Raw genomic sequence first — 12,416 nt, forward strand, 5'->3', positions numbered from 1 at the left:
CTAATTTAATAAAATTAATTAACATGGAAAATTATACCTCTAGGGGTGTACTATTGGCTGACATTGCTGTAAATCCAACGATATCGCTGAAGAAAATAGTGACGCAATCGAAACTTTCAGCTTCAACTTTATGTCCACGTTTTAGTTGTTCTGCTACGCATCTTGGTAACATTTCATACAACAGGGCTTCTACCCAAAAACAAGACGAAAACAAAAAATTGTAAATATTGCACCAAAAAAAAGAAGTTATAGCCAAAGAATACTCTTTAAAACCAAACCAAATCACCGGTCTTTTTCTTTTCTTCTACCAATTGATCAGTTCTTTCGTCGACCAAGGCTTCCAAATTGTTAGCGTAAGTTTCCATCATGGCGATCATATTATCAAAAATATTTGGTTTCCTGTGAATAATAAAGTGAGGAATAAATTAGACTATAAGTGCTTTTAACAATGAATGTCCATCTTGACAACTGTATACAAGAATCTGAGTTAACCAAAAAAATTATGTGTAATACAGTAAAAATGTCTATTTATATTTATATCGTACAGCACGCGCGGGAAACTCTTGAATATTGGTACAATTTTAAGAGCTTAATCTTTACAAGATATTATTTTTATAATTTTTAAAAAAAAATGATTTAAGGCGCTTCAACATCTAAGGTTATTGGCGCCCGGAGCTTTTTTCCAGTGTACTGCCGGCCTTTGGACAGTGTTCTTTCGTTACAGACAACACTGTCCGCTGATGGACAGTAAGAAGCTCCTAGGAAGAGAAAAATCTAAGGGTCAGCAGCTGGATTCGAACCCGGGACCTCCGCGTGGGAATCCAATACGGCTAACCGCATAGCTAATCCCTTCCCTTATTATTATAATTATTTTATTTTTTTTTAATTGTTACACCTGCACAGGACTTATCACTGTACTAAAACATGCACGAAATCGTGCGCACGTACGCCCCCGAGGGAAGAAACTGCCCACAGGAACATTCCTAACAGAGCTAAAAATACATTAGTCACTCTTGGAAAGGGGGGGGAAAAACGCGACGCCAATGGAATTTTAATCGTTTGGTAGAGTACAATAGGAAGCTGCACTGAAGGCCTTTTCTTCCTTCAGGAACTACCTCTTCCCTGGTTTGGGAGTGTAAAAAAAAAAAGGCCCTAGAACAACTGGCTCGGCAAAATAAAGTCCGATTGGAATGGGTGCTAGGCCATGTGGGGATTAAGGGGAATGGAATAGCTGATCAACTGGCCAGAAACAGAGCTAGCACTCCTTTCGCTGGCCCGGAACCAGTCCTGGGGATCACCAAGGGTGGTAGTTTGTTGAGGCTCTCAGAGATTAGATCTCAGGAGAGAACATGAAAAGAACTGGGTGATGCTGGGCTAAACAAAGTACTGAGTGTAAACAAAGAACCAAAGTGACTCTAGGCTTGGGCAGAAATCAGATTACTCTGATCGCAGGCCTATTCACAGGACACGGCAGGTTCAGAAAGCAACTGCACAAGATAGGGCTTATTAGCTCGGGACCGTTATGTGCCGATTGTGTCAGGAAGAGGAGGAAACGGCCTCTCACTTGTTGTACGGTTGCGCTAAGATATCTTTGGAACTCTTGAGGCCAAAGGAGATTGTAGCGCAGAAGTAACTGGTAGGGAAAGTCCTCAACCATTTTTAGAAGGGGAGGTTTCATCTATTAGACTTAAAAGGGGAAGGCACAATAAGCCTCTTGTGGCTGCTGCGGTGCCGTGAGGCTTGGGTCCCGTCCTGCTTCTAATCTAACAATAGGATGGTGTGGGATAAAAGGCGGCGGACAAAAAAGGGATGACTTCAGTGGGGAATGCGCAGGTATTTCTTGGAATTTCTTATTGCGGGTGATAGGGGCGTTAATAATTAATTATGAGAGCATGTCCGAACATCGAAGTTTCTTTGAGCAGCTTCCGAAGAAGTTGAGGCAAGCGGAAAAAGAAAAGGAATGGAATCATTAGGTTTAGATGGATGGTACAAACCGTGGATCAATTCCAAATTGTAGTGCCCAGAAAAATAATACCTTCTTCTCAGTTTCCCAGCGCATTTTCTGATCAGAATTTACAGAAGTATACTCACATTCCTTTACGCATTGGTCTAAGTATAGCCCTGACTCCTTTAATGTCGGGTCTATCGTCTGGATTCTCTTGCCAGCATTCTATCAGACAGTCTTTCACATAATCGAAATTAGTTTCCAGTTGATTTAAAGGTGGCCTGCACAGTAATATTTATTTTATGTAAAGAAAAAAAGAAAGAGAAGCTGTACTGTTCGAAATGCTAATAAATCACCTGAACGCTTGGGAAGAATTACGTGGAGGACATATGATCCGATGAATGATCTGTTTAGGTGTTAATCCTAAACCATCTCCGAATGGTCCTTTCCTGCCATGCAACTCATATAGGATAATACCAAAACTATAAATATCACCTTTCTGTGAGCCAACACCGTATGAAGATAGAGTCAATCGTAGTAATTCGGGCGCACGATACAGTAAACCTGAACAAAAACTAATAGATTTGAATATTGTTTAAACAAACAAAAATAAAAAAAATATGAAAATAATTATAAAACAAGGAACAATATATCAAGTAAGGGCAATCTCATTTTACCTTCACACGTGCATTTTTCATAGGCAACGCACACGTGTTTCAATGACCAAGCTTGCTGGTAATCATCGCTGCCTTTCTTAAGTTCAGTCAAACCAAAATCAGCCAATTTAACCACCCATCTGGAGTCTACAAGACAGTTGCTTGATTTTAGATTACCATGGTATCTTAATTGGGAATCGTGTAGAAATGATAAACCCTAAAAAAAAATATTTTAAAAAAAATAAAAAATGCTTAAAATTTGAATTTAATAATTTAAATCATAGATCAAAGATCAATAACATCACATACTCTGAGTATATCACCTACTAATGATGCAATAAACATGTTATTCAGTTTCACGCCACCATTTTCTAAGATATCCTGAAAATAATATTTTCTTTAAATCTTACAATTGAATTGTTATTTTTGAAAGTAGTATACATACGAGGGTCGTTTGAAAAGTCCGTGCAAAGTCAGAGAGATAGCACTACTGACGTGTATCGAGGTTATGTTTAGTTAGTAGCATCTCTTGGAAGAACACACACCAAGTTTCAGCCAGATCGGTCTATTTCTTTGTATTTGGCATTCGTTTGAATCGAGGAAGTCGAGTGATTTTCTCACGCTTGACCAAAAACGAAATCGTGTGAAGTGTTGCAAGGACGGTTTGCAGCTGTTCCAGTAGAATCCGCATGACTTTAAGCGTCGTTTCGTCACTGTGGATGAAACATGGATACATCACTACACTCCTGAGACCAAAGAACAATCTAAACAATGGGTTACCAAGGGGGGAATCTGCGCCAAAAAAGGCGAAGGCCGGAAAGATTATGGCGACTGTCTTTTGGGATTCGCAAGGAATAATCCTCATCGACTATCTGGAAAAGGGTAAAACTATTACAGGTGCATATTATTCATCGTTATTGGACCGTTTGAAAACTGAGCTGCAAGAAAAAACGCCCACGATTGGCCCACAGAAAAGTCCTTTTCCATCACGACAACGCACCAGCTCACACCTCAGTAGTTGTGGTCGCAAAATTAATGGAAATAGGGTTCCAACTCGTTTCACATCCCCCCCCCCCTATTCTCCAGACTTGGCTCCCTCGGACTACTATTTGTTCCCCAATATGAAGAAATGGCTGGCGGGAAAAAGATTTGATTCAAACGAGGAGGTGATTGCAGAAACGAATGGCTATTTTTCAGACTTGGACAAATCCTATTATTCGGAAGGGATCAACAAACTAGAGCAGCGTTGGACGAAGTGTATAAGCCTAAAAGGAGACTATGTTGAAAAATAAAAAAGGTTTACCCCAAAAAATTAAGTAGTTTTTATTTTTGCACGGACTTTTCAAACGACCCTCGTAAGTCCATTTTTCCATGTATCGAGATATTTAAGGTTTTGCATTTGAATTAATTTAAAAATATTCGTAAACCTTAATCTATTCAAGGGCTGTTATTAACACTATACACCTTTTAAATTTTATTATGAAATAATAATTATTACAATTCTTAAAAAAATAAACAATTTTTTTTAGCTCCAAATGGACTTATACCACTTTCAAAAATAACATATTACAAGAAATAAAAACAGGAGTAATTTTAAGTCCATATTTTTATAGACATTATAGCTTTACTGAAATGGGTTTTTATGTAAAAAGCAATAATTAAAATGAAGACATTTAAATACACGAATAACGCAAGTTTATTTAATTTTTATAATTTCAGTTATATTAAAAATATAAAAATGAAAATTACTTCGTTAAGATCTTTAAAGCAAAAAAAAAAGATATTTTAAACTTATTTTTCTTTTACAGTTAGCCCAATATCTGCTAACGAGCAGCGTACACTGAAGTAGCAATAATCAAAAATAATTGCAATAAGAAAGTTGTTTTAATTATAATTATTAGAAATGGACTTATTCCACTTTCAAAAATATATTTTTGTGATAACATTTTCTAGTCAAAATTCTTTTGTTGACTTTATAAAAAAAATCGTACTCCATTGAATGTATCTATATCTTACTGAAATTACCATGAACTCATTTTTTTAAAAATTGGACTTATACCACTTTCAAAAATAACAGCTCAATTTTTACTAAATTTGGAATGTTTTGGTCATCTTCGGTTAACTGAAGTAAGCATTTCTTTAAGAATGATTTTTTTTTTCTGAATCAATTTCTCAGCTTAGATCCATAACTTATTTTTGAAACATTGTTTTTAGGAACAATCGATTTTGGGCATTTTGAGAGAGAGGAGGGCTAGTTAGGTATTCCTCTAAAGTGCTATTTGTATGTGTTCGTCTTGACACATATAATTTTATAAAGAATCACAGGTGGGTCTACATTAGAGGAGCTCAAAATACGAATTTACATCCAGAGAAAGACTCAGATTCAAGAATTTGATCCGTATCTTAATATATTCACAATTTTTTTTTTGCCAGCAATACCATCAAATTTTGGTTAATCAATTTACCTTGAGACTGCCCCTTGTACAGTATTCAGTCACTATGCAGACGTTTGGAGGATCTATGCAAGCGCCAATGAAAGAATTTAAATTGTCATGTCGCAAGTCTCTCACCTGAAATAACAAAAAATTTTTTTTTTTAAGGTGCGCCTTAAAAAATCTATTCCTAGGGCAAAGATGGTCCACGAAAAATCGCTTAAACTTGAAGCAAGCCTTAAAATTACTTACCAGCTTAAGCTCTTTTTTCATTTTCCTAGAGATATCCACTGATTTCTTATTAATCTTTTTCACAGCGAGTACTCTTCCTTTGTAAATACCAACTTGTGTTAAAATGGAAGAATATCGAAAATCAGCGTCCGGATTCGAACTGAGTGACACTTGACTGGTTCTTATGAGGGGATTTGTCATCTAGAATTAAAGTTTTCATATTTATTTCATTTTTTTTTGTTTAATAAGGAATATTTTTAAAGAATGATTGCAATAAAAATAAATAAAAGATGAATAAGTGGATGTTAGGCCTTCGTGACAATACAATCAATAAATAAATTTTCTTAAATGTCCAACATTCTTCCTGTAACCTTCAATCCTCCCTATTTCCACAAACTAGATCCTGAAGAACACCAATGATGTCAAAAGCATCGAAAATGTTTTTAGATGCCAGCCAGCTGTGGCGGCAACGCTACAGGTTTGTAACCATACATCAACCTTCTGAGTTACTGTACAGTTTTCCCGCTTGAGCACCGAATGTTCTGGACTTGATTACTTACGTTTTTATAAAATTAACGTATTTTTTGTGCTTTTTTAAATAAATAAACATTTCTGTTTTTGGCTACTCTGGTAACCTTTATTAATTGTGCTACACCTTCTTAATCAAAAATATTGGTGGTAGCAACAACAGGATATATACCACCAAACAGCCATTGAAGTTCGTATTATAAATAATAATAATAATTAAAAAAAAATAACACTAACCCTATTTGCCTTCTGTTCATTTGAAAAAAAATCTTCATTTAATTTTATATCCCTAAAATCTAATCTCCAGATTAGACTGTCCAGTTCTTGTTCATACTTCCAGCTTCTGTAGACAATGAGTGCGGACAATATGAGCACAGCCAATCCTGCACCAGTGATTCCACCCACGATTTCCATAGTTCTACCTAACGGAGAGGATAAAAGAAAACAGAAGACAATTTTTTTGTTGTTGTTGTTTTTCCAGTTTTTTTTAAAAATTATACGAAAGGAAAAACTTTATGCACATACTAAAACATTTTTCGCCAGAAAATCCGCAAGGTGGGACTGCGACTGGTACCCTTCCGCCGACCCAGTCTATGTTTTTAGTCAGATGTAGTTCCTGAAATGAACAAAATTGTATCGTTTTCTTTATATTATACTACTACTTTATTTTATATTATACAATAATCTGATATTTAATTGTAGTTATTGTTCATTTGGACCGTCATGAACAACACTTGGATATTTCTTTCCTTTTTTTGTAAATTATTTTACGTTTTACTTCAAACAGTATCTTATTGAAAATCTTACCTTGTATCTTCTCAAATTTATTGTAAAATTATTGCATTTTATTCGAAGGTAACACAACGGGAGATATCGCCAAATGCACTAAATGCTTACTATTATATTATAAATCACTATTAAATTTTATTACTTGAAACGATTGAAACTTACAGGTAACCAACGACTTGAACGGGTGTAGGAAAATCCGCCAACTGGATACAGGCCAAAATCGCCGGGTCTTACTTCTTGTGTGGCTAGCAGGGTGTAGTTACCTTCAGCGTCACCATTGCGATCCATGTACACCATATAACTACGAACATTACATATTAATAGATAGTGATTTGAGAGGTGTAATTTCTAGCAAGGTATCTTAAGGCCAATGTATGGAATATATCAAAGAAAGAAATGTACTGGAACCTTACAGAAAACATTCTTATAAAGAATTATTAAAAAGAAAAATTGTTTTTTCCATCCTTTCAATTGATTTTCATAATTAGTCACAGTATAATGCTTAGTAAATTGGACTTTTTGAATTGAAAGCCTTAAATTGTAGAATTTAATATTAAACATAAATTATTTTAATGAAAAAGTTTAATCGTAGCTAGTTGCTATATTACTTTAGTACCAAATTCTGCCCTTAGATAGCAGGAAAATGCAATATTACAAGCGTTTGTGGTTATAACCGTAGAAGGTTTTTTATATTATAGCAGTTAAACAAACATAAATACTCTGACTTAATAAATGTATTAGCTATTGATAATCTCTATCACCATTTCTCGGTGTCACATTCATCCTGGTTTAAAAAGTAACTTATAGTATATTTATTTTCAAAAAAAATGTTTTTCCCAAACAGCATTCGAAACTATATACATATATAACTACATTGTTGAGTTGTCCATCGTCAAATTAAGAAGAAGCTTTTTTTTTCTATAAAACAAAAATCATTCAGAAATTTCGATATATGGAAAAATAAGTAGGTAAATTGAATTTCAATCTATTATCTGTTTGAAGCAAGACGATTTCAATTATCCAAAGTGAAGTCATTTTTTACTTTTAAAAAAACTTGAATTAGCATTCAAAGCATTTTTTTTTTAATTCTCAAACTTGAAGTAAATGCTAGAATTTGCTTATTCCTTTTGTTATTTTATCATTCATATCATCATAAATAATCGAATAATTTGAACATTTACCCTATAAGTTTTCTGGGGCTACAAGACTAGCATCTTATTTATTTTAAACATTGTCGTAGTTCAAAGAATATATAGTTGATTCTTCATCTAGTGAGTACTCATTCTTTTACATTTCGTTGCCAAGATTTCCAGGTGAAAAGGCGTTAAAGTAAGTAACAGTAAACAGTACACTGCAGCAGCGTTTCCCAATCTTTTTTGGCTCGCGTACCACATCATGGTAAATTGTACCACTTCGTAAATACGATAATATTTCGTGAACTTTGTTATTCCGAGTGTTATAATGATTATCTTTATTTGTATAAAGGAACAATGTATCTGTTACAAAGGAGTTCCAAGTTCATGTTCACTTTATAAACTTTGTAAAGTGTAAGATCTTAGTTTTACAACTTTTTTTAAATAGTTAAAAACTGCGAACATAATTTCCTCTTCAAAATTATTAATTAATTTACAAAATTCTTCTTTAGGATTATTATATTTGTTTATATGGAGTGGGATTCTAAAACTTTCTTAGACAGGGCAGCTGATGAACAGGTAAATTAATGTTTCCAGCTCGTTCTTATTATACATTAAACAATGGAACTTTGGGTTTGATTGTAAAAACTACATTATTGATTTTAAATTTAATAACTTAAGTGCCACTCAAATCTTATTTCAGAAAGAATTCTTATAACTTGAAAAGAAATGAATTTATTTAAATATTGTTGACTTAACATTTTGTAATAAATTTTGAGAATACCGAAATATATTAAACATAATTTTATTTAGTTTATTTAAATCAGTTTAGTGCAAATATTCCTTGTTTTATTATAGAAATATTTGATCTGTGATATAAGCATTCTAATGAGCAATTCTAATTCTAGTAGAGGGGTTTGAAATCCAATTATCATTTGTGTTTTCGGGTTTTGGGAAAATACTCCATGAAGACAATTTTATTCCTTGTTAATTTTTCTATTATATTTTCTCGCATATCTTGAGACAGACTAACCTTATTACTTGTACATATTAACAACTTTTTCTGCAATAATATGGTTTGTTTAAAATAATTTTTGTGTATTATTGGGAAAAAACGTTTTTATGTCCGCCATTAATGATTATTTTTCGTGTACCACCAACCAGCAACTCTTTAGAAAACTCATGCCACAGATTAGGAAACGCCTGCCGCATTTTTAAAAAAAAAAAATATCAAATAAACGACTCGTTTTTTTTTTTGTTCCAAAATGTGAAAACTTGACAGATTCCAGTGAAACTGGAGATTTACATTTATTCTATTATCTTAGAACTTTCTGGATTAATTTCTAATTTTACTTAATCACAATAGTACTTACCCCATAGCACTATGATAGTGTTTTCCCAGGAGTCTATTGATGATAAGAGTTCCATTCTTATGGTCCAGCCCGTTGGCCATTAGTTCCAATACAACGGAGGCATACAACCTCACTGCGTCGTACAAATATACAGCTTCGGCCTTTATCTGCACATATACCTCTTCTGTATTGGTAACAACGATTATTGCTGTAATCCAACAATTTCATTAATATTTAGCTATTGTAAAGAAAATGTCCTACAGATGCATTTTTTTCTTTTTTCTTAAATTTGAACTTGATCCTTTTTGAGAGAATATTCCTAATTGAAATAAATCGCCATCACACCACCTTTATTATTCAAATAAAAATTATTTTATATCAAAAAGTAATTATTACCTTTCAGTTATTATAAAACTCAAATGCAAAGTAATTACGAGGGTCGTTTGAAAAGTCCGTGCAAAGTCAGAGAGATAGCACTACTGGCGCGTATCGAGGTTATGATTTGGTGATGGATGACAGAAGAGTGAAGGTGCGTGAGATTGCTAATGCTGTGGGCATCTCGAATGAACGGGTACATAATATTTTGCATCAACATTTGGACATGACAAAGCTATCCGCAAGATGGGTGCCGCGATTGTTCACGCTTGACCAAAAACGAAATCGTGTGAAGTGTTGCCAGGACGGTTTGCAGCTGTTCCAGAAGAATCCGCAGGACTTTAAGCGTCGTGTCGTCACTGTGGATGAAACATGGATACATCACTACACTCCTGAGACCAAAGAACAAACTAAACAATGGGTTACCAAGGGGGAATCTGCGCCAAAAAAGGCGAAGACCGTTCCTTCGGCCGGAAAGATTATGGCGACTGTCTTTTGGGATTCGCAAGGAATAATCCTCATCGACTATCTGGAAAAGGGTAAAACTATTACAGGTGTATATTATTCATCGTTTTTGGACCGTTTGAAAACCGAGCTGCAAGAAAAACGCCCACGATTGGCCCACAAAAAAGTCCTTTTCCATCACGACAACGCACCAGCTCACACCTCAGCAGTTGTGGTCGCAAAATTAATGGAAATGGGGTTCCAACTCGTTTCACATCCCCCCTATTCTCCAGACTTGGCTCCCTCGGACTACTATTTGTTCCCCAATATGAAGAAATGGCTGGCGGGAAAAAGATTTTTATTCAAACGAGGAGGTGATTGCAGAAACGAATGGCTATTTTTCAGACTTGGACAAATCCTATTATTCGGAAGGGATCAACAAACTAGAGCAGCGTTGGACGAAGTGTATAAGCCTAAAAGGAGACTATGTTGAAACATAAAAAAGGTTTACCCCCAAAAATTAAGTAGTTTTTATTTTTGCACGGACTTTTCAAACGACCCTCGTAATTATTGGAATTAGCATTCTATAACAGATGAATTCATAGTTATCTAACGTTACTGCGGCAAGTTCTGTCCCTGAATTTAAGCTGTAGACGCATAATTTTAAAAACGTATAATTTTCATAAAATTATCATTATCTTTTTTAAAAATAATAATAAAATACCCAATAAAGATAATCAAAACAAAAAATATTGTCTTGACAACCAATAAATTCCATGCAGGCTTAAGCAGGCTTTTCTGCAATCTAAACCGATTAAACTATGTAGTCATCTCCCGACATTTTCTTCCAGACTCCATCATTGTAAACCTGGTTCCAGTGCTACCCAGTTGCTGAACCTGAAACTGGAATAAGCTGCTTTCCAGTAGGACTAATCCTCTTCTTCAATCCTCTTGAAACTTTGAAGGCTTCCACTATTTTTTTTTTTTTTTAACTGTGTCTCCCACATTTAGACCTCTATAGTCTATAGTATTAAATGCAGATAATCTTGTATTTTTTTCTGGACGTTTTACTGGTCCATATCCACCCTTCTGGAAATCAAGAGACCAATTTTTGGACTTCATTTTTGACCTTTTTTCTTTTTCACTTTAATGCCATTCTGTTGCATACTACTGACATTAATCGGCGCTTACTGATATCTCCTGCAGGTTTGCTATTTTCTTTTTGAAGATTTCTCGTTAGGTTTTCTGCTAATGTTTGAAAATTGAAATGTTTCTTGATTAGATTTCTGTGTGTTATTACTTGTTACTTGATCTGAGAGCCTCAGAAAAAAAAAGTACCATATTTTTCGAATTCAGGTACAGTAGACTCTCAGAAATCCGGTCTTTTGTGGCGGACGGCCGGTCCGGATTTCCTGGAGGTTAGCATGATTGATGATTTTCGTCTTTATGGCTTACAATTATGACAATACTGTATGTGTTAACGTTTATTAACAGTAAGCTGCTGTTCTGTATTATATTGTACGAGGGTCGTTTGTAAAGTCCGTGCAAAAATAAAAACTACTTAATTTTTGGGGGTAAACCTTTTTTATGTTTCAACATAGTCTCCTTTTAGGCTTATACACTTCGTCCAACGCTGCTCTAGTTTGTTGATCCCTTCCGAATAATAGGATTTGTCCAAGTCTGAAAAATAGCCATTCGTTTCTGCAATCACCTCCTCGTTTGAATAAAAATCTTTTTCCCGCCAGCCATTTCTTCATATTGGGGAACAAATAGTAGTCCGAGGGAGCCAAGTCTGGAGAATAGGGGGGGGGGGGATGTGAAACGAGTTGGAACCCCATTTCCATTAATTTTGCGACCACAACTGCTGAGGTGTGGAGCTGGTGCGTTGTTGTGATGGAAAAGGACTTTTTTTGTGGGCCAATCGTGGGCGTTTTTTCTTGCAGCTCAGTTTTCAAACGGTCCAAAAACGATGAATAATATGCACCTGTAATAGTTTTACCCTTTTCCAGATAGTCGATGAGGATTATTCCTTGCGAATCCCAAAAGACAGTCGCCATAATCTTTCCGGCCGAAGGAAAGGTCTTCGCCTTTTTTTGGCGCAGATTCCCCCATGGTAACCCATTGTTTAGATTGTTCTTTGGTCTGAGGAGTGTAGTGATGTATCCATGTTTCATCCACAGTGACGAAACGACGCTTAAAGTCCTGCGGATTCTTTTGGAACAGCTGCAAACCGTCCTTGCAACACTTCACACGATTTCGTTTTTGGTCAAGCGTGAGCAATCGCGGCACCCATCTTGCGGATAGCTTTGTCATGTCCAGATGTTGATGCAAAATATTATGTACCCGTTCATTCGAGATGCCCACAGCACTAACAATCACACGCACCTTCACTCTTCTGTCATCCATCACCATATCATGGATTTTATCAATGATTTCTGGAGTAGTAACCTCAACAGGTGACGTTCAGCGTCACTTGTGCCCATATGGCCAGTCCGAAAATTTTGAAACCACTTATAAACTGTTCTAATCGG

General features: G+C 35.3%; 2 protein-coding genes across 4 annotated transcripts in view; one reads left to right on the forward strand and one right to left on the reverse strand.

The window, feature by feature from the left end:
* Positions 1–12,416, reverse strand: part of LOC141453595 (guanylate cyclase 32E) — a 126,580-nt gene that overhangs the window by 4,153 nt on the left and 110,011 nt on the right. For all 3 annotated transcript variants that reach the window (XM_074126992.1, XM_074126991.1, XM_074126993.1), the window contains 12 exons: positions 9,088–9,233; positions 6,744–6,882; positions 6,318–6,408; positions 6,030–6,214; positions 5,286–5,465; positions 5,067–5,171; positions 2,911–2,982; positions 2,623–2,818; positions 2,302–2,509; positions 2,092–2,226; positions 287–399; positions 38–189 (listed from right to left, as the gene is read on the reverse strand). In XM_074126992.1, the coding sequence (XP_073983093.1) occupies positions 38–189; positions 287–399; positions 2,092–2,226; positions 2,302–2,509; positions 2,623–2,818; positions 2,911–2,982; positions 5,067–5,171; positions 5,286–5,465; positions 6,030–6,214; positions 6,318–6,408; positions 6,744–6,882; positions 9,088–9,233 (1,722 nt within the window). The remainder of the gene's footprint in view (positions 1–37; positions 190–286; positions 400–2,091; positions 2,227–2,301; positions 2,510–2,622; positions 2,819–2,910; positions 2,983–5,066; positions 5,172–5,285; positions 5,466–6,029; positions 6,215–6,317; positions 6,409–6,743; positions 6,883–9,087; positions 9,234–12,416) is intronic.
* Positions 8,271–12,416, forward strand: part of LOC141453606 (nucleosome assembly protein 1-like 1-A) — a 51,222-nt gene continuing 47,076 nt past the window's right edge. Inside the window, exon 1 of the mRNA XM_074127028.1 lies at positions 8,271–8,293. Coding sequence (XP_073983129.1) covers positions 8,286–8,293 — 8 coding nt within the window. The 5' untranslated portion in view covers positions 8,271–8,285. The remainder of the gene's footprint in view (positions 8,294–12,416) is intronic.

This window comes from Rhodnius prolixus, unplaced genomic scaffold (genome assembly GCF_049639745.1).
Source record: "Rhodnius prolixus isolate KJV_2025 unplaced genomic scaffold, Rpr scaffold_3, whole genome shotgun sequence".
In the NCBI taxonomy this organism is placed as follows: domain Eukaryota; kingdom Metazoa; phylum Arthropoda; class Insecta; order Hemiptera; family Reduviidae; genus Rhodnius; species Rhodnius prolixus.